Source organism: Apteryx rowi, unplaced genomic scaffold (assembly GCF_003343035.1).
Source record: "Apteryx rowi isolate R43461 unplaced genomic scaffold, aptRow1 scaffold_546, whole genome shotgun sequence".
NCBI lineage: Eukaryota > Metazoa > Chordata > Aves > Apterygiformes > Apterygidae > Apteryx > Apteryx rowi.
The window spans coordinates 202,637-225,003 of record NW_020450812.1 but is presented as its reverse complement, the minus strand read 5'-3'; the positions used below and the strand labels follow the sequence as shown (position 1 = coordinate 225,003).

Sequence of the window (22,367 nt, the reverse complement as noted above, 5' to 3'; positions counted from 1 at the left end):
TAGGAATAGGCAAAACGAGAACTCCAGATGGCTTCCTTTTACTCCCCCCACAATGAAATAGTCACTTTATCCTGCCCTAGATGGGAAGGGATGTGTGCCTTTAGAGAGCTGTCAATTATCCCTAGCCATTTTAGAAGACTGTTGCTGGAAGTTACATTCATTTAAATACCAACTGTCTCAGCTATAGTTCCCCTTAATTGCAAGGGAATTAAGGCTGGAGTTTATCTAGTAGCTTTGTGAAATTTCATAGTGCAGTATGCTTAGTGTTCCTGAAAACTTACTGTGTTTGTGAATGTTTTGTGGAGGTTAATTAGGAAAAGATTAAAAAATCTGATCAGAGTAGCAAGCAAATAAGAGAAAAATAATATAGAATAATAAGAAAGTGTTGACCATTTTTCTGCTGTTCCGTTTAGGAGTTCTCATAGCATTTTTGTGATTGTCTTCTGAGTCCTTTCAGTCATATGATTGTTTTATGCCTTTATCATCATTTTACCAGGCTAGCTAAAATTATGTGGTTTTGGTAGTTTCATTCATACTGTGCTTAAGTATAGCTCAAGCCTGTTTGAATCCTCAGTATTTCCCCAAAGGAACTAGCCACTACCATTTATTTATTTTATTTTCTATTTTTTTAATAGGTGACAAAAATGCTCTCAGGAACATTATCCTTTACCACCTGACACAAGGAGTTTTCATTGGAAGTGGCTTTGAACCTGGTGTAACAAACATTCTTAAAACTATCCAAGGAGGCAAACTGTACTTGAAAACAGTTAAGTGTTGTAAAAGAATTCTTCCTGATACAACCTTGTAACAGATTTGACACTCCGTGTCTATCCACATTAGAGAATACAACAAATTTCTTTGAAAGTGACATTAAAGAGTTTGTTTTGTTTTTAATGTCTCTGGATAATTTGTGTTCTCTTTGCATCCTTTCCCAGGTGAACGATACACTTTTGGTTAACGAACTGAAATCCAGAGAATCTGATCTCATGGGAACCAATGGTGTCATTCATGTTATTGATAAACTCCTATATCCAGCAGGTGGGTATTAGTTTATTTTAGAGGAAAATGTATAGAATATATACACAGAACTTCTGAATCTGTCTACACCTTGTGTAGATCAAGTAACTTTAAAAAGTTAATTCCTTTAAAAAGGCAATACCTATGTGGAATAGGAAACAGAAAACTTACTTCACTACTCATTTTATGGAAGATCCTTGCCTGAAACCGTGGTAACTCCTTGAAATTTTGTGAAAGTCCAGTATATGGAATACAAGAAGGTTTGGGATATATTTCCCACTAATAAAGGAGAACATATAAGTTCAAGTATATTGTGTGAGTGAGAGTGATTACCTCTCCTGATCACTGTAAATGGAAGTAAAATGATTAGCTGCTGATGCATGTGCTTCCTCTTACATACCTATTTCTTTTGTCAGATCTGCCTGTTGGAAATGATCAGCTGCTCACAATCCTGAAGAAGTTGATTAAGTACATTCAAATTAAGGTACTCTTAAATAATGAACAGTTTGTCCTTTGTCAGGATCTGTAAAGGCATGTACACTGTCATTCAAAAATGATTCACAGGTCCCTATTTTTCTTCAGTGTGCAACTCTTTAACAACTCCTAGTTACCCAAGAGTAATTGTGACTGATACCCTGCACTCAACAGTTAGAAATTAGTTTTCAACAGCAAATGATCATGGAATATTTGCATGTGGATAACTCCAGTGTGAACTGGCCCAGACCTGCTCTTTGCTCGAGGTACGCTTTATCACATCAGCAACATATATCACTTCTCAGTGCTTGAGGAAATCCCTCTCTGAAAGAAATACTGAGTAGCTAAGTTGTTAAGCCATTAGACCCTCCAATCTCAATAGCCTGCAGAGAAAAATAGGTATCCTCATCTATCTCAGACTGCCTCTTGAGATTACTTTCTCTCTCAATGAGTAAATGAGAGGACCTGGGCAAATAGCATAGCCTAGCTTTTAGGTCAATGAAGCTATGAATTGTACCAACACTGCTTAGAAAACTAAAAGGTGAGTGCTCTTTTTCTAATTTTAAAATTACTTTTTTTTATTATAGTTTGTTCGTGACAGTACCTTCAAAGAGATTCCACTGACATTTTACAGTAAGTTCATTTTGAATATTTCCAAATGGGTTTGATATTTCTTTTTAAATGTTGCCAATTCAGATTTTGAATTATAAATCTTTTTTCAATTAAAAAGAAAGTGATTTCTAGAGCAGTAATACTGGCCAATGAAGCATGGGTAGAGAAAGACACTAAGTAGATTGTTTCTGATTGTTATGTTACTGTATGTATTTTTTCCTTTTCCAGCTGTGTGACAGGGAAGTGTCCCTAAAGTAAGCTGTTCGGTTCCATTGGGATAGGCAAGATACACATGGAAAATATATTTTTTCAGGTTTTACCATAGTTCAGTGCTTGGTGCACAGCTGAATTGTACTGCCTCACAGACTCTCCAAGTCGTATCATTGACCAAACTCTATGCTGATGAGCTTTCTTCATCGCAAATCCTCTAGAGGGACAGATAGTTTATCTGTTCCACCTCTTTCCCATATATGCAAGTGCAAGGCTTGTAGGAGAGGCAGTTGCTCTTATAGGGAGCAGATGTAAAAGAGGAAACTTTTTTGTTCTCTTGCAGCCTTTCTTAGGAATTGCATTTAGTATCTGAATATAAAGTAGAGTCTGTTGAACCAAATTGTTAGAAGGCACAGATCTTGCTGAGGCTTGCACCTGGGCCAAAAAGTGAAGTTAGGCAGATGATTACATTTCTATGGGATTCTACCCACATTTCTCAACAGAAATGGAGAATATTGCATTAGTCTTTTGGAAATTCAGAATGGATTTGCTGAAGTCAAGACTTGTGGAATAAAGAAGGGAATAAACTATCTTCCACAGACAGTGAGGGCAGCACAAGAAGCAGTGTGTGCAAACTGGAGCAAGAGAGTGCAATTATCTTAATGTCTGACTGATGTAATGTGATTTAGTCAAACATTGTAACAGGAAAGGCTGGAAGCCCTGCCAGTTAAGGCTTCTAGGAATGAATAAGAGTTGGATAAGGATCTGTCAGAAATGTTTTTGGAATAATTGAACCTAGTAATTGGACTTGATTCCCAAGGCCACCATAGTGCTGCCGTCTGTGATTTTCTATTAAATGTAGAAATAGTTCTGAAAGTCGGAGGGTTTTTTTCTGTTTACCAGGTGAGCTCCCTAACAAAAAGAGTAGGGCAAGATTCTAATTTAAAATACACCAGGTAATTGTACACGCTTTTATTATTCTGTATCTTGCATCACAAAAGCAGTGGTTTCATGAGGCACAGATAAAGGTAAATAGCATGCAAATAGACACCGTCTGCAGATGACTTGTATACAACACTATTTAGTAACTAGAATTGAAATCCATACTGTAAATCCTTTCAAATTACTTTCCATCCATTAATCACTGTGATTTTACCTAAATCTTTATAACCAGACCAAATCTAACAGATCACTAGCATAAACAAACTGTAAGAATGGAATGTGCTTTATATTCCAATTTCTGTACTTTCAGAGATTAACATAATTGAAAGCAACGTCCAGCCCATCATCAGAAAGGAAGGTAAATGAGGCCCTTATTAATTCGGTATATTTCTGTTTCTATGTATATATGCATATACATATACAGAATATATACTATTTTATTTATTTCTGTAACAGGATGCATTTTTTACATAATAACTCCAGAATGTTCAATACTTTGCTTGAAAAGCAAAGATACAAATATTGCAATTAGAACTGGCTGAAATATTTTGTATGAAAAAATGTCCTAGAGCTGTTCTCCCCAAATGGATTTCCTTTTTATGTTGGCATTTTTTAATGTAATTCTTTCGAAAAAATTTATCCTTTTTCAAAGCATTTCTTTTAAATGACCCAAGTATACTTCCAATAAATGAAAGGTTGAGTATTTCCAATATTTTGTATTAAATAAATTATTTTTAAAAATGAAATAGGCTTGTTCCTTATGCTTTGAATTTAAAAACTTCAGTTCCTTTTTCTATAATTTCCAACCAGTTCTAAATACCAATATCTGTCACGTGCCTGGAAAGGACAGTTAGCCAAACTTTATTCTTTTTTATTTTCTCAAGGCAAAGCATGACCTTAAGATTGATGGTGGGACTAAAGAGAGGAAAAAGTGGGGCTGGAACTATCAAAAGTACTTGCGGTTAATGGCTTAAGTAAAACACCCTTTGGTTTCACTAGACCAGTGCCACTGGAATGAGCTCCTGTTTCCCACTGAAATGACAATGCTCAAGGGGAATCTGATGGAGCCCAACTGAACAGAATGGGAGTTAAAAATGTCTTGCAAAGTTTTTGTCCAGATTTATTAATCACTGTTTCTAGAAGGAATTCCTCCCAGTAGAAGTGACATGAGATTGCTTGTTCTGAAGCTTGTCTGTGTTTCATCCGACATAGGGTTAGACACCAAGATCTAAGTCTCCATTATTAAAATATAGAGAGCGCTACAGAGCAATATAAATGAATAGATTCTTCCATATGGCAATTCAACCAAGATATTTTAGAAACTTTCATTAGGACGAAATCACTCTTTGTGATTTCATTATGAAAGAGTGAATCACTCTTTGGAGGTATCTATTCTTCTCCGTTAATTCCAGAGGCAGGGTAGATAGTTTAGGCTATTTATGTAACATTTAGAAGTTGAAAGTTAGGTGAGACAAAAACCTCCTTTAAAGAAAAACCAAAATGTCTGATCACTGCTATAATCAAATGTACAAATAAGTGCTATTCACCAAAGAGAGAATAAATAATTGTATAAATTAGTGAACATTGAAGAGTCATTCTGTCCCACTGCCAGCATGGTATTTCTGCTTTGGGACATGCTCCAGGGAATGCTCTCTGGCAAGCATAGCCTTCCTGCTGATGACTCAGAAACAGTCCCAGTAAAGCTAATTTAGGCCCTTCTGAGCTTCCTAATAGCAACAGCAGTTGCAGCTCCCCTCAAAACCAGACATGCACACAACTGTCTGTTTAATAATCTAACAAAGTTGCATGTTAATTTTTGCAAAGTATACCAGGAAGTTCCATCAGATCATGATGCAAGAGAGATTTCAGTAAAAAAAAATAATTAAAAGAATGTTGTAAGTGATTTTAGAGGGTGATGTCTGCCCCTCCTGTCTCAATGTTTTCTACTTGAGTTGTGCTTCCATTGTCCACACAGAGGCAAGTTCAGAGAGATGTGAAGACTTAAATCTGGTTGAAACTGAACTCTTAATGGATTACATATTCAAAGGGTTGTTGCCAGACTAGACAGCAAACTATGGTTTTGTCTTCTGCTCCACATATATCTGCTATATTGATCACGTAGGAGAGTAAAGTAACTTAGAAGCTAAAAAGAAGATTTACAAACATAAATGTTAATAAATATACCTTTGATATGTTTTCATAAATATTGATCAAATGTGTCAGTGTATGTTATTCAATGAACTCTCAAAATACAAAAATACCTCTAAATTTAGAACAGAAGCAAGTGAGTGCAGCTTGTTAGCTTCCTTCTTTACAATATTTATGAAAGTTTATCAGACAGACCTGTTAGAAAATAATTTAAAAAAAAGTAATGGGATGTTCAGCCATTCAAAGTCTGAGTAGATCAACAGAGCTCTGTGATACTGGGCATCATTATGATCCCATCATATGATCTCATCTGCAACAAATAAGTGAATTATTTGGCTCTAAGATCTAACCTATAAAATCACCTTCTGCCAGAAAAGCAAACAAAAAGCACATGCTTGGATTTGTTACTATTGAAGGACACTAGCAAGCCTGAATTGTACTGTTTTCAACAACTCAACACCAGGCATATATGTTCAAACACTTATGTTAAATCCTGGTTAGTAATTGAATAAAATCTTTATGCAGAACCAACTTTTATGGGAAGTCATTTAAAGAAAGATTTTTAAGGGACAACAATAAAATAATAGAAATAGTGTCATGTTTCTAACTCTGAGCAGGAATAAGGCAAGGTTTGCAAAAACATCTTAAGTAGAGCATCATGTTATTCCTGTTAAGTAACTGCATCAATGGTATGTTCCTAATTTATTCAGCATCTGCTGCAACAGACTGTCAGCCAGAGATATGTTTGGATCAGTGTGGTCTTTGGGAAGTGCACAAGATTAAGAGGTTACAGAATGGTTTGTTTTGGCCATGGAAATCAAGATGACTTCTCCCATGCAAATACAAGGATGATTGCCATTAATGCTGGCATATATCCTTACGGCCATCCTGTTGACATCTGGATTTTTTTTTTCTTTTAAGCTGAGTGACCACTGGCTGAGTCTTGATAGCTTAAAAAGAAATCTGAAGGGAATTCTGCTTAAAAGACCTAATTTCATCATGGATATCTGTACAGTTAGTAGGAAAAGTATGACAAACATTTCTCTCTCCAGCTGTCTTCTAAGTTTTCACATAATACTTTGCRTGCTGATCACTAGCAGAGCAATATCTGTAAGATTCTAGCAATGCCACAGAACAGTCATCTTACCATTATCCAGGAAAGCTTCCTTTCATCTGCTGGGTATCTGTTTTTGCCTCAGGCTTGTCAAAAGATATTAAAAATACCAGATATACAGTAGTCAACAAATGTTTAACTGGTAAGTATGCAACAGGATGCAAGTTTAAAATAGCATGAGAGGAAGTACAAGATTGTACACCCCCCACTGCAGATGGATTCTGAGATTTAAAAAATCCACTGTTGTGGTAATGTGTGGTTTATTTGGTGTAGAAGGGTAATACTAGCTTTGCCTTGGCCCCATGGAATATTTTCATGAATATTTGTAACATGTTGGGTTTTTTTTATATTGCAGACCCATCTATTACACAGCTGACTAAATTAATTGAAGGAGAACCTGAGTTCAAAATAGTCAGGGAAGGAGAGACAATAACTAAAGTGATTCACGGAGGTTGGTATGCTTTCAGCAGCTGTATTTTCTTAATTAAAATTTGAAACATTTACTTTTCCCAGTCAGGTTTTACTTTAATGTAGATGATTTGTGTGATATATTAGATGACTGATCTGTTTTTGACAAGTCCTTCTGGTAGTGTTGTAATTTCATTTTACCATTTCATTGTCACTTCTCATCGATTTCAATTTTTTTTTTTTTTTTTTTTTTGCCTAGCTGTATCCCATAGCTACATTCAAGACAGTGTTAGAAATGCTGTGTATGCTGTCTGTTTCAGTTAAGAATTATTTGCTGGCTGTTGTCCTACAATCAGAAATGCAGTCGGTGGCTGTGACAGAAAGGCAATAGTATCAATCAAGGAAATAAACTTTGTCTCCTACTTTGCTAGGACCACTGAGGAGTTTGTATCCAGGGTGGTTTCAATGGAAAAATTGAATTTGGCCATCCTAAATTTGGGGAAAATTTAGTTTCTGGTCTACTCTGATCATTTTTCGTAAAATATTCTATGGTAGTTTCTATGTGCTTCATTAAATTTCAGTGTGAAAGGGAGTCTCAAAACAGCACCTGAAACAGTTCATCACTTGATTAATGTCTCCAATTTAAAAATCTCTGTAGAACCAGTTATTAAAACATACACCAAAATCATTGATGGGCGACCTGTGGAAGTGACAGAGAAAAAAGTAACAGAAGAAAGAATTATTCAAGGTATGTCACATGGAGCTATTTGTACTTAGTGAAGTTCAACATTATATACAAAAGTAACACAATTTAAGTTCTGTTTTAATGCCTAAACTGGCCTTTCCTGGAGAGGTGGATTTTCCTCCAAATCCTTCCCACTTCTTATATGTGGCTCAGATTCTGGCTGTGTGAGACACATACATATATACAGAAATGGAAACAATATTTTAACAGCATGCAGAAACATTAAATTTCGTCTTTTTTTCCCCTGTATTTGAAAAATGTCTACTTTTGCAAGCTTCTTGCTACCACTTCAAGATGAGACTGTTTCTATTTCATTTTTAGTCTGGCTTGCTATAAAAAAAAAGGCTTTTGTGAACTTTTGGGTTGTTTGTATATCTCTGGGTAGGCTTCATCTCACCAAAGGTAGACCTTCAATGTGCAGCTACCTACTTTTGCATGTCATCCCAGGCTCCCTTGACATTCCTTTCAGGAAGAAGAGTTCTCTCTATTTCTCTGTAAGGGAGACCTAGGTTGCTCTGACATCCACAGGATAGAAATCCATTTTGAGCTAACATAAAATAAAATGAAAGTGTATTTGTGTCCCTCCATCTTCTCCCACCATAACTTTTAAACTCTTTGGCCAATTTCCATCATGTTTGACCTGTGATAGAGATTTTTATTTTTAAGAAACCTAGAAAATTCACAGAAATTAAAAAGTGAAGAGAAGGATATTTGAACATTAACAGATTATCTGCTAATGCATTTTGACCCTCTTGGTTACATATCTCAGTCTGAATGCTGCAGCCAAAATACTGTCTGCAAGAACAGTTATAAGGGAAAGACAATGTTATAGAAGCATAATGACTTATCAGAAAGTCTTAATATTCAGTTTATTTAGAAAATCTTAAAATTCAATTTAATAAGTCATTCAAGCAAGAAATAAGTAAGAAACCAGAATTTATTCTCAAAGAAGTATTTATTCCACTGAAAATCACTGGTTGAAAAAGATGGTTATTTTTGAATAAATCAGGGGCTATTCTTCAACACAGGAAATTTATGTGAGAGAAAGGAAAATACTGTTTTCTCATTGCTGAGATTCTGTGATTCTGAAATGCAAGTTTTATTAATATCCCTTTTAAAATGGTCGTTATCATGTAGAATGTTTAAATCCCATATAATCACAGAATCACAGAATGGTTGAGGTTGGAAGGGACCTCTGGAGATCATCTAGTCCAACCCCCCTGCTCAAGCAGCGTCACCTACAGCACGTTGCACAGGATCACGTCCAGGCGGGTTTTGAATATCTCCAGAGAAGGAGACTCCACAACCTCTCGGGGCAACCTGTTCCAGTGCTCTGTCACCCTCACAGTAAAAAAGTTTTTCTTAGATCCAGATGGAACTGCCTGTGTTTCAGTTTGTGTCCGTTGCCTCACGTCCTGTTGCTGGTCACCACTGAGAAGAGTCTGGCCCCATCCTCTTGACACCCTCCCTTAAGATATTTGTATACATTGATAAGATCTCCTCTCAGCCTTCTCTTCTCCAGGCTAAACAGGCCCAGCTCTCTCAGCCTTTCCTCATAAGAGAGATGCTCCAGTCCCCTAATCATCTTTGTAGCCCTTTGCTGGACTTGCTCCAGTAGTGCCACATCCCTCTTGTACTGGGGAGCCCAGAACTGGACACAGTACTCCAGATGTGGCCTCACCAGGGCTGAGTAGAGGGGGAGGATCACCTCCCTCGACCTGCTGGCAACACTCTTCCTGATGCACCCCAGGATCCCATTGGCCTTCTTGGCCACARGGGCACATTGCTGACTCATGCTTAACTTGGTGTCCACCAGCACTCCCAGGAATGCCAGCATTCCAGAACTGATATTTCCTTCTCTTACCCCCTTGTAGAAACTGATGAAGAATCAGTGTACTAAACTCTCAAATGACTCATAGCAGTAATAAGAATAGTAGCATTTATTTATAACAGTAGGTCCAAACCCTTTTGCACTGAGGAAATATCTGGTCTATGACCTACTACAAAAAAGTCATTAAGAATGTGTCTTAGTTTAAGAATGTGTGCAGATATCTACATTAAGTGTGTTAATTTTTTCTAAATACTTTGCCAAATAGCACTAAACACTCTTTGGAGCCATCTTGCAGCTCAGTTTTGAACACAGTGAGAGATAAAACCATCATAAAGCAGATTAAGCATGTTAAAGGTAGAACCATCCTAAATATTAAATAGGAAAAAAAAATCAAAAGGCAATACCATTGTATTTGATTCAGGTCTCTTTCTTAAACATCTTTGTTCCAGGTCCTGAAATAAAATATACCCGAATTACTGCAGGTGGTTCAGATGATGAAGAACAGTTAAAGAAATTGCTTGAAGAAGGTTAGTATCATTATTTTCTTCCATTAAAAATAAAAGTTCCTTGAGATAACTTAGTTGTTTAATTACTGAATGGATACTCTGTGTTTTCAGTCAAGTTGCTCATCCTGCAAAATCAGATCCAGAGATTAAAATTCAGAAACTGAGAAATGTTCAGATCCAGGGATCTGTTTTGAATCTCTGAGCTTTGTGTTCCAGTCAGCTCTAGAGCTGAGACTGTTTGGATCTACTGTATATTAAGCTATGCTTGTCATGCAATACAGTGTTTTCAGTGTTTAGCATGGCACTCACTATCATACTAGGTGGATTTTGTAATTCAACAAAATGCTGTAATAGGATTAATTCAGTAATATTCTGTTATAGGATTGTCAAATGTTTTCTGTAAATCATTTTTTTGCCATAAACCTGTATCCTATCAGAGGTTACCAAGGTGACCAAATTCATTGAAGGTGATGGTCATTTACTTGAAGATGAAGAAATCAAAAGACTTCTGCAGGGAGGTAATTCAGTGTATTACAACTAACCTTTTTGCAACAGGTTATGATAACTGGAACCTCTCAGATATATTGATCTCAACATTTTAAAGACTGATCTAGTTGAAGCGTAATTTTAATAAAAAAAAATTAGAACGTTGTGTATAAAGTGCCAGATGTCTGTGGAATAAATTTAAATGTCAAAGTTTGATTAATCCATTTTATTATGATATTGACCAGGATAAATACAAGTTTATTTGTGTTTTCAGTCTTTAAAAAGTTATCTAATTATAATCCAGGGGAGCAATGAAGATTTATTCCACTAGCTGTGAACCCTTTTCTCACAGCAAATTTAAATCTGTGTAAAATGCTTATGAAGTGGAAAGTATTGTAATAGGCTAAATTCAACTTACTTTTCAGTTCTCCAGAAATGAATATTCATTGCCCTCAAGTTAATAATGAAAGGCATGTTTAGCATCTCTCTTCAAATGCTACAGGTGATGGGTATCAAGGCATTAATTTTAATTCTCTTTTAGCTTCCCAAGCAATGGTTTTCTTTCCTTCTCGCTCTCTTAATTCTAACAGTTTTGGCAATAAATAACCAGTAGTTGTAGAAAACTGGTAAAAGAACTTGTGCTTATGAAATTAATCTTTATCTATAAATCTGGAATGTTCTCTGCTTAATGCATAGATTAGAACAACTATATATAATAGCAATGGAAAATCAAAAAGAGAATTCAAGTTTTTTTGGTTTTGTTTTTTTTTTTTTTAGTAAAGATTAGGGTAAATCTGAGTCAGAAACTCAAAAAATTGTATATGGATGTTTCTCTTGGTATACAGTAGACCTTCTGATTTAGCCTAGCTGAATTCATTTCATCTTACATTCACTTTTTAGTAAGTGATCCTATAGGTGTGTAGAATAGAGATAAATAGATTCTCTGTAGTAAATTTGGGAAAGACAACATTGTCTCTTGAATTCTTTCCTTATCCTTGCTATTATAAGTTAGTTTGTATAAGCATCTTGCTTTACAGAATGGACCAAATGGGCAGATTTCTGTATCTTGTTTTTATCCATTCTTCTCTAATCTTTTCCATGATTTATCCAGTCGGCTACCCTTGGCTGTCATGACAAAACCATCCTTCTAGCCAAAAAAGCAGATACGCATGCTGCTTTATGGCCGTTGGTGATAATAGAGATGTGCTTTATGGCCCCCTYGTCTACATCAGATCACTTCTGTTTGACTGAAAATTTCCTAAGCTCTTAAACCTGAGACCAGTCACAAATGGATGTATTCCCATTGTCTAAAGTAAAAGAATGATTTCACATGGGCTGTAATTCACCTCATATAATATCCAGCAGTGCTTATTACAATTGGAAGTCTTTGCTGAAACAAAACTTCAAGCCAAGCTTGCAATGAATGACTCTCAGTCCTAGAGAAGCTGATTCCTCTTGTGTCAAGGCCAAGGAAATCCGCAGGACTTTACAGCACGTATAACATGGTGGCCTGCATACACCTATACCCCAAAATTACATTGTTTCCGCTGAAGGTTCCTTACATATGGAAAAATGCTATCCCAGATTTAACTCATTTGTTTTTAATGCCTGTCATAGCTGGAACTGAGTACACCAAGGTTACTAAAGTAATTGAGGGAGAGCCACAGATTTTCGAGAGAGAAATCAAGAAAGTCCATCTGGAAGGTTAGTTTGCCTAAAAATCCAATAGCACCAAGACCTCCTTTGTCTGAAGGGATCATTCCAGGTGGGGTTTATAGCATCTATTCATGAAAATTTCTTATGTCTGAAGCCACAGTTTCAGCAAGAAGATTTTTATAATTGTTTTGGAAAGGAATTATTTCACTGACATTGCAGAGAAAAATGTTGAGGCTTATCTTGTGGCTCAAAGTAAATAAAAGGTTTGGCAGGTGTAGTAGACAAGAGGAAATGTCTACCCGCAAAGCTTAGGTAAAATATTTGAAGGAACACACACTGTAAAAATTGCCTTTTCTCTAAGCAGCACATCCAGGAGAAGACCACGTGAGTTGTTTTTAACTTGAGTGTACCTTTTGTGTCAGTGTTAATGTGATCTGTTGATGTGGGAGGTTCTCAACTTGGGGGAAAAAGGGGGAAGGAAGTATAACCTCTGAGTCGATATCTCACAGGGCCTTGGATTTTCTCTACCATTCTCCTATTGTTAAATGAAGGAAACTCCTAAGATCAAAAAAAGTTTAATAGTGTTGAGGTTCAGAATGAAATCCTTAAAGGAAGCAAATAAAATTCAGCCCAGGGATATGCTAGGAATTAGTTTTTCAATTTCAAAGTTTTGGGGGGTTTTTTTAATTATCTTCATTAGAAATTTAAAAAGTGGTTTGATTTGGATTTCTTCTGTATTTGAATCTATTTCTGTTTTCAATTCTAATTCTAATAAGGCAGAATAAGAAGTTATTTATTCCTTCAACCTTTAAACTACAGATTCACAGAAAGAAATGTCTCATGGAGAATTAAGTTACAGAAATTAATCAGTTTCTAGTATATGTTTAAGTAAACTTTACAAATATGAAAAATTCACAAGGGTCATTGGTAAAATACAGGAGTTGACTTTTTTTCCTACAATCATAATTTCATGTAGRTGATTTAATATAATATACCAGATATTTGTATATATCAAACAATATGGTGTAGAAGTGTGTGTATATATACATACATATACTAATATATATATATACACACACACAGAGTAAGCTATAAAGAGCCAACTAAATTTTGAAGTTGATGCTATATTCTGAAGCTATATCATACTGTTTGTGTAACTTCAGTGTTGAATAGTGCAAGGCATGCAGGGAAATCAAATATTGCCTGAATATGAAGGACAGATGTTTAACAGTAGGTGTGATCTTCTACCATGGGGCTCTACCCAAAAGTGAACATTCAGATGGACCATGGTCTGCCCTCATCAGAGCAGTGCAGAGCTTGAAATTTGCTTTCACCTCAGTGCAGATACCCAGTGCTTAGCCTCACCTGTAATGATGTGCAGCCTCTGTCTCAGGGCAATGCATTTACATACCTTGTACCTCAGGATGAAAAGACAGTTAAGAGCAGTTGATTAAGTGAAGGTACAAATATATCTAAATGCATGTCTTCATAAACACAACTCTTATTTCACAAAGTTTCATAAAGGAGAATTAGAAAAATGCATTCTGACCTTGTGCCCCGCAGCGATCACTGTTCCTGCTTAGTATTAGGGTGCTCCATGGTTATGAAAGAGGAAAAATACTGGAGTCCCATTTCTGTTGGCATCACATTTCTGTGACAATGACAGAAAATTTTCCTCTTAAGTCTATGAAATGTTTTTCCTCCTGATTAAGGGATACCACATTTAGAAAATGTCTCATGGTTTGAAGAGAAATAGGAAAAAGTGTCTGTTACTTTTCACAGAGTGGGTATTTTGGAAAACAGATATATTTGCTAATGAGGGTAGTATCTATTCAATGGCTTTTGCACCACTCTATGCTTTATAACAAAAGTATCTGAGAAAATGGACTGACCTATAAATGCAGAATGATCTTGTGAGGTCACACTGCAGTTACACTTCAAGTGAGCTGGAAATCACATAAAGGTCAGCTAGAAATTCAGCTGATATCTTGTGATGATTGAGTTCCAAGTGTATCACGAATCTATAATTTCTGAGGAAATATCTATACAGTGCACCGTGAGCAGACCTGAACTTCCTCTGCCAAAAGCTGAAAGATTGAGTCCTGGGCAATACATTAGCCTGGGCTTACACACCAGACGACTTTTGCTGAGTTAAGAGCATGGGAAAAATGCCCTGGCACCTGCTTACAGTGTATCATGTAACCATCTCATGAGACCAGTGTGAATAATGGGTTAATTCAAACTGTTAAAAAATGATGAATGAACATGATGGAAATCTGTGGATTGTATTTATTATTAGCGTTCATGTTTCAGGTTATCGAGTCAACAAGATAATAGGAGGAAATCTTTAATTTACTAAAAACCTTAAAAAAAAGTGCAGATTTTTTCAAGTCAGCTATGGGATTCCAACTTTTTTCATGAGTTTTAACTCAAATGCCCTTAAAAATAACTTCTGACTGCAACATTTCTATTTTGTAGAAGCACCTGTACGGAAAGTACAAGCAACCAGAAAGACACAAGGTAAAAAAAAACAACATATATTAAAACTTTTTAACAGACATCAAATATTTTTTTCCACAGGTATGATGACAGTCAAAAAAAACCAACAACCCTCCAACCTTAAGAAAAAAGAATTCCAAAGGAAAGAATTGTATTTATACTTTAAAGATTCTTTAACAAAGTAATTGTTATCACAGGGTGTTAATTACAATATAGGTTATTTATTTTATATTTTGCTATCTGAAAACCACTTAGATTATGTATTTTGATCAAACACTGTTTCAGATTAGAATAAAAGCATCAAAGTGAGGTCTTACTCTGGAGTCTAACTCTGTCAAAAAGGCACTGTGTGATTCCAGATTTGTAACTTGCTGTGATTCCACATAATTTTGATCAGTTGAAAAGCTGAGAGATTATTATAATTTCCTTGATGTCAACAAAACAGTGAAAGATTCATCATCAGGCTGCATTCTTTCCTTCTCACATGTCTGTTTCAGTAGTAAATATAGTATATAGCATAACTGCATTATATATAATTATAGCTAATAATTGATTTTTTCCCAGGAGGAGCAGCAAGAAGGAGGACAAGACTAGTTCGTCCCTAAAAGTTTTCCAGGATAGAAGCTACAGAATTACAAATTAACAGCATGGCTTTTGAGAGGAAGAGAAATTCTTTTGAAAAAGAGAACGTAAGAAAACAACATAGTATTGATAACATAATATAAACTGAACAATGAGTCCACACAAAAGATGTGAAGATGCAGATGCTCACTCCTGGCATAGTGCTCACTAGGAGGAGTTGTCCATTGGAGCTGGTGTGACTACTCTTGTTAGTAAGCACTATGCTGGGTGGGATCCTGGCACTGCTGAAGACACAAGCAAAACTTCCATTGGCTTCAGTAGAACCAGGATTCCCACTCATGCTGGGTAGTAAGTGTTTGCAGAATTGAGCTCAAAAAGAGCAGGGAACAATACAGAATGTATTTTTTTATTATTATTATTTCCACTAAATGAGAAATATAAGTGAAATTAGAGCATTTATAGAAAAACTCACTTCAAGTGACTTTTAGGATGAGTAATCTAAGGAAATATGAACTGTAAACGTAGCACTTTCGGTTTAGTAGTATTATATGCTTTTTGTACATCAAACTTTGTCATGATGACTCCAACAACATTACCTTTTCTAAACAAACAAATATGCCTTATATTAAATGTATCTTTTTGTTCTACATCACATATCCAAATGCCTTCTGGTAACATGGCTAATGGAAGCTCTTAAAAAGAAAAAAGGCAAACATTAGAAATGAGCTTCTTGAGATGTATTTGGGATCATGTTGACTTTTTATCTATTTATATGAAAAATCATTCCCATGATAGGAATCGTTTGCCAACACATATATTAAGATTCTTAAAAATGTTTTCCTACATTTCCCTAAATGTGTCTTTTGATTATTAAAGTGTAAGGGATAGATAAAATGCATGCAAACAGTTAACTCTGCATGGAAAAAGGTGCTACAAAATGAGGCTAGGTCTGATGGCTTTTATATCAAAACATGCTTTGCTGATGTCTGATACTTATGTGGGTTGTTTGTAAATTATGTCATTTTTATAACTAGTTTTATACTCATAAAAGTCATTTGCCTTTATTAACAAAAATTGGAAAGCAATTACTCATGAAGTAAGAAAAAAAGCATTTGCAAAGTGCCTTAATTCTGCAGACCAAAGTTTAAGAGGAGTTATCTGGTGTGCTTTTGTACTTCTGTTTTGAAACAAATACTCAATAAATAATTTGGCTGAACTGTACTTACTCTTATTTGTAACTAAACCTTTTAAATTTAATTAAATTCTAAATATTCTTAAACTTTCTAGGGTAGTTTTTAGATAAAAATATGCTTTCACAGAAACAAGCAGATCTTTCCCTTTCTCACTTAGCACTTGAAGCTTGTGCTAAAGTTAATGAACCTAAACTGCATCACCCTGTTAAGCAATAAGTGCGAGATCCACAGCTCCTTGAAGATAATTAAAAGTCTCCAGTATTTCAGTAAACATACACCATTAGCACTATTTCTTCAGTTTCATAATGAGCAGTAAAGCTACCTGAACATCAAACTGATACATTTTGTGGCCTTAGTGGACTCAGAGAGTACCACAATAAAGCAACCTCACTATGTATTGTCATAACGCTTTGGTTGAAGGACAACTTTGAGCCCTAATAAGAGCCAGACARCTTTTAGATGAGAGCGAGTTAATAGAACTCTTAGGGCTGCCTAGAAGATGAATTCAAGCTGTCACCGTTCTCCAGGGTCTTTGACTGTCATTAGATCATGAAATTTAATGTGTTTTTTTCACTGCTGTGTCACAATGATCTGTGAAGTGATATTTCTGAAGGACAAGAATTATGTTGGTGGAAGAAGGTGTCTGCGCTTTTGTCTCCCAAAAAAGAGTGGAAGTTGTGTAAGGAAATGGAACTGGCCAGGAGTTGACAAACAGAAATAAAGTATATAATGGAACTTGGGAGGAGGCACAGGAAGACAAGAAAATGAACCAAAAATTGTGCTGTGTGACTACCAGCTTTCTTATTCATTTCTAACTTTTCAAGTGGGAAAAAATTTGTAGCATGATAATTTTGGTACTTTTTTACCTTTAAAATATTGCTCTCAAAGCATTTTAAAGAGATGCCTCTGATAGTCATTAAAAAATAGTTTGTACTTCAACATTCACTAATGCATTGATGTGATATGCATTGATATGACTGCATTATGTGAAGGGCACTTTTCTATGAACAGTTCTTTCTCTGATACATTCCATCCGTCTGAGTCCTTCCTTGACCACAGGAGATGTCTGCCCAGCTGCACTGTACTCTGCCATCCCTTTTGAAGCCATTCAGCTTTATCCATTTTTCTGAACAAGAGTCCTTCCACAACACACTGCAGAAAAAAATCAACACCTTTTCTGAATTGCTTTCCATATTATTAGTTATTTATGACTTCAACATGGGCAGTCTTTTACCAAAAAGCAGTTTTAGAGAATTTCCCTAAAGAAACAGAACCCCTCTACCATCCATTGTATCTCACCTTGTAGTCATTTAAACTAATATAATTTGACTTAAACAAGGGATTAGCATAGTACCAACTCAGAATGGTTAGTAAAGGTAGAATAGCTATTGTTTTCTCTGATGTTTCTTGTAGATTTACAAGCAGAAATGCCTGGTCAAGTTGGTGATGGAATTCTCAAAGCACTTTATCTGCTTCCTTTGGTATCCTATATAAATAGCTAATGCCAAAGAATTAGTAACTGGCAATGCTTCCAAGTGTGTCAGTTTTGCCAGCAATAGGTAAACAAAAATGATCTATAATATCACTAAAAATTCATGTTTGCTTTAAAAATCATGACATTTTAGAATTACACATTTACTAGTTGACTTGTGTTTTTTCTGAAACTTTAGGATTAATGTCTACATGCTTTTCTTTGTCACCTAGGGGAGTAAGAAATATACTTTAGAAAATGAAACCTTGGATGTTTCCATAATCCAATGAGTCCAGGAGCTGAAGATTTAAGAAACAACAATAAATATTATAAGACAGATATTGGACCAGGTACACTAGACAGATGAAGGTCTATGCAGATACTTACCTTAAAACTTACCCACAACAATTCCTTTAAGACCTTTTAAAGTCCCTTTGCTATAATACCTTACAATGAAACTTTCACTTATTGCAAATGCTGATGTAGTTAGCATCAATCCGGTTAATATAAACTGGGTTTATATTAATATAAAAATAGAAATAATAAGAACATTCCTACTTTGACAGATATCACAGAGAAGAATGTGGGAAACGCTTTTCATTTGTTGGATAAGTGAAAGGTGCAAGACATTACAGGTGCATGACAAGACTGCCCTGGAACTAATAATACATCACATACTAATGTCACTATATGCTTAATTCTTCATCTGTATTCTTCATTATCAAGGCCCTCATTGGCTATATTTGTCAGATTCATAACAATGTTCCCATCACCTTTCATTTCAGCTATGCAGTGTAAGCTACAATATAGCAGGGAAGGAAGAGTAGAAGACATTGAAGTATATCTGCACTGATACTCATGAGAAAAAAAACAATCATAATGTTCCAGGAAAACATGAATAAGTCCATTTCCTTATGGACTTAGGCCACTAGAACAGAGCAGCTTCAAACTGTGGCAGTCCACAAAATAGATATCATCATCATAACAGCAACTGGGTTGTTGGAGAAAGACCTCAGACTTGTCACAGCAACAGACTCTTCTTTCATTTCRCTGAGATGATTAACCCACAAAACCAAAAAGTGTGAATGAAGCCAGTCCTGAACAGTAAAAAAGTATTGCTAGGGTTGAGAGTAATGAGTTAAGGTTTTACCAAAGCAATTTTTTTTTCAGATAAAGTGAAAGATAAGGTGAAGAGCAATAGATAAGTAACAAATAAGTCAGGGGAGAAGAAAGTTGAAAAAAAATTGACATCTTGTAGTTTTATGAGAAAAACTACACTACTATGAATATCTGTAGTGGTGACATGCCCCCTGATCTTCTACCTCTTGTACCTTTGGATGCCTATGGACAATGTGTAGATTGCCTATCCTGGTGTATATGGCAGCATATTATGTCCTTTAGCTTAACACTTCCTCATCAGATATGCCTTAGGTATGCAGAGTACCATGTTCTCAAGAGGGCATCTTCCTGCCGTATGTAGGCTGCATTTGGAAAGTGTGAAGCCACCGGTTTTGGTCTTATATATGTATTTTGGTCTTGAGGTTGTCCAGAGCAGAATCCCACTTGCTTAAGTAAATATAGCCAGCAACTTCTATTTCCTCAAGGTTTTCTTTGCCAAAGGATGTCAGGTAGATAATAGATACCTGTACACGCCACTCAGAGTGAGAAATATGGTCATATATATAAAGTGGAAAAGGGAGATACCATATATAATACATAATACATACATATATAGTACATATAGTACATAATACTACTGCATGCAAAGGGGCCAGTGCCAGGCTAATATTTATGGCTATGTCTATACCAGTAACCTAAACAGAGAGGGGAAACTAGCTGGGTCACTGACATTTGCTGATTCATGCTATTTAGTTGATAGTATGCTCCTTGGACTGGATTTGGGTTGTGACAACCAGGACTTTCCCAGGCAACACCCGAGCATACTGATGAAAAGGAACCGGTGCCAAGAGGAGTTGTAGACAAGGCCATTTTGATTTGAGGGGGAAAGTATTTAGTCCTGTGGAGGCCATAAAGTGCCACTTTCCCTCACAGTCAGGCCCTCACCTGTTTTATTGGCCAGTATAAAAGGTGCCTATAACACCAGTCTTGTGACCTATTCTGAGCCAATTGGCCTGAGTTTGCACTGTCCTAGGTCCATTTTACTTCTCACTCTGTTTGTCTCCTTAAATTCCCATTTTCAGCGGCACCTGATTAGCCTTTTTGCCTTAGAGAGAGAGGCTGTAAAAAGACACTGTTCATGCTTCCTTCTCCCCAAATGTAAGTGCTCTTCACTCTCCCCAGCCAAGTACTGGAGCTGAGCAGAGTTGCTGCTTCATGGAGGTGAAGAGTCTTGAGTCTTGAGACTGAATCTTGAGTAAAGAGTGATAATGTATTAAAAAAATAAAGTTCTTCACCTCTGCATGCTAAAATGGAGATTAGGTGTGGTTCTTCTCACCTAATCTGAGATGTCTAAAAGGTACATTTCTGCATATGAGGTAATTACCACCAATACCGTTTAGTGTCAATGGCCACACCAGTACGGTCAAAAAAATTTAGCAATTTGAGTTCATATGAGCAAAAGTAAGCATCTCCTTTAAGATGAGATGATTTGTAACCCAGACTGTCTGGACATCCATTACATAAAAAGGGCTGTTAAGATCATCCTTTTTCCGGGGGTGCTGACAAGCTCAGATATAGACTACCCCTACATTGCAGAAGGTCTCAGTTGGATGAATCCTGTCCAATGAGTTTTAAATCTGCACATCAAGTTTCTTAAATGCAAGATTGTTTCTTTTGCAGAAATAAATATAAAACAACCCTAAAAAGTAAAATAAAATACATTATTTGATTCCTTTATGAAAGCAATGGTGTGAAATCTTAAATAATAGCAGGAAGGATTTGTTTTTACTGTTTCCATTTTGACAAATGGAACCATACTACGCAAGTGACCGTCTTCAGTGTAAGCCCAGTATCTATGTTTCATACCATTCATCTGGCAAAAGATCTAGAATAGTAACACTGAATGAATGAATTGCACTTTTAGGCCACAAAACATTTTGTTAAGATAATTGGTGCACACAGCAGACCTGAGAGATGTATGTGTATTATCACTGATATTTTACTGTGTGAAACTCAGAGTTTGCTAAATGCCAGTCCCAGAGAGAGGGCATGAGTAGGGATACCAATGTCCAGGCAAATCCCAAATAAAAGAAGACCTGATTCCTTTGAACACTGTGTTGCCAGAATTCCCATTGGTAGCACCAGCTGCTTAGGGCCTGGTCTTTGTTGTTGTTTGTGTGCTGTAGAAAGTCTCTTTGAATTTCATTAGGGCACAGGGCTTCATTTGGAATAGTCAAGGCCTATTGTGACTCAGCTCAGGTGGCTCTAATTCTTACTTTGGCCTAAACTATTTGCCCAGTATCTCATTGAAAATTTAAATGACAGTTTGCCTCCCTTCTCTTCTGCATAAGTCACAGGCTACAAAAATCCAAAAGCTTGCCTTCTCTTTTATGTCATCTTTGTCCAAATGTATGTTTTCATAGCATTTCAAGAAAGTGAGATATGAAAGTCTGAAAGTTTGTCAACATTTGTCAAGGGTTGTTTTTCAGTGTAACAAGAGGAATCCATTTTCAGCAAACACAAAAATGTTCACAGCAGTATTTTGCCTTTTTTTTAACCAGTACTAATTAGAAATTCAGCAATATAACCATTTTCTGTTTAACTGCTAGCACAGAAAAGGAAATTTTAGATACAGATTTTAAATGGGAAGGAGAATAATTCCTCATGGCATAGGTAATTAGTAAAAGAACAGCAAGATGGCACTATATCATGAAGAACCCAGCACATTAATGATTGAAAGCTAGATTTATTTAGTTATTCTGGTGTCCTTTACAGCCATTGTAATTTATTCCTAATGTTATGCTAGATGAAAATGTTTCTTTTCTGGTTACTTTAACTGGCATCCTTTAAATACCACAGAGCTCAAGCATTTTTTTATGGATTTGTTCATTATTAAACAAAAGTAACATTTATGATGGAATGTATAACTCAAAGGAATGACATCAGCACTAACACTACAGATTATAAAGTCCACCCATCCTCACGTGTTGCATAAACTGATCTTGACAGCTGGAGTCACAAATGGTGCTATGACATAATATGATATAAAGTTTACAGAAAACTTTGGTAGGACACCTTCATTTGAATCATCCACTTACATAAACAAGACATCTGAATAGATAATTATCATCTTATATTTGTAACACCAGTGTTCTTAGAAGGAAAAAGAATTGTGCTTTGCTGTAGTATACCAATATGGCACAAAAAATCATCCAGATCTCAGGGGATTAAAATCTAAAGACACAGGCAGTTATTTTGAAGCAATGATATTACAATGCTATAAGATATTGTCCATCACCTAGGCTATCGTAACTAATTGCATGTATGACCTTAGGCAGCTGCATTTGCAGAGTA

At 36.0% G+C, this 22,367-nt stretch overlaps 1 protein-coding gene across 1 annotated transcript in view; it reads left to right on the top strand.

Moving 5' to 3' along the window:
- Nucleotides 1-15,318, top strand: part of POSTN (periostin) — a 37,072-nt gene extending 21,754 nt beyond the window's left edge. The window contains exons 13-23 of the mRNA XM_026081355.1: nt 636-766; nt 936-1,038; nt 1,434-1,501; nt 2,079-2,124; nt 6,873-6,968; nt 7,584-7,673; nt 9,951-10,028; nt 10,445-10,525; nt 12,111-12,197; nt 14,628-14,669; nt 15,213-15,318. Coding sequence (XP_025937140.1) covers nt 636-766; nt 936-1,038; nt 1,434-1,501; nt 2,079-2,124; nt 6,873-6,968; nt 7,584-7,673; nt 9,951-10,028; nt 10,445-10,525; nt 12,111-12,197; nt 14,628-14,669; nt 15,213-15,253 — 863 coding nt within the window. The 3' untranslated portion in view covers nt 15,254-15,318. The remainder of the gene's footprint in view (nt 1-635; nt 767-935; nt 1,039-1,433; nt 1,502-2,078; nt 2,125-6,872; nt 6,969-7,583; nt 7,674-9,950; nt 10,029-10,444; nt 10,526-12,110; nt 12,198-14,627; nt 14,670-15,212) is intronic.
- The last annotated feature ends 7,049 nt before the right edge of the window (nt 15,319-22,367 follow it).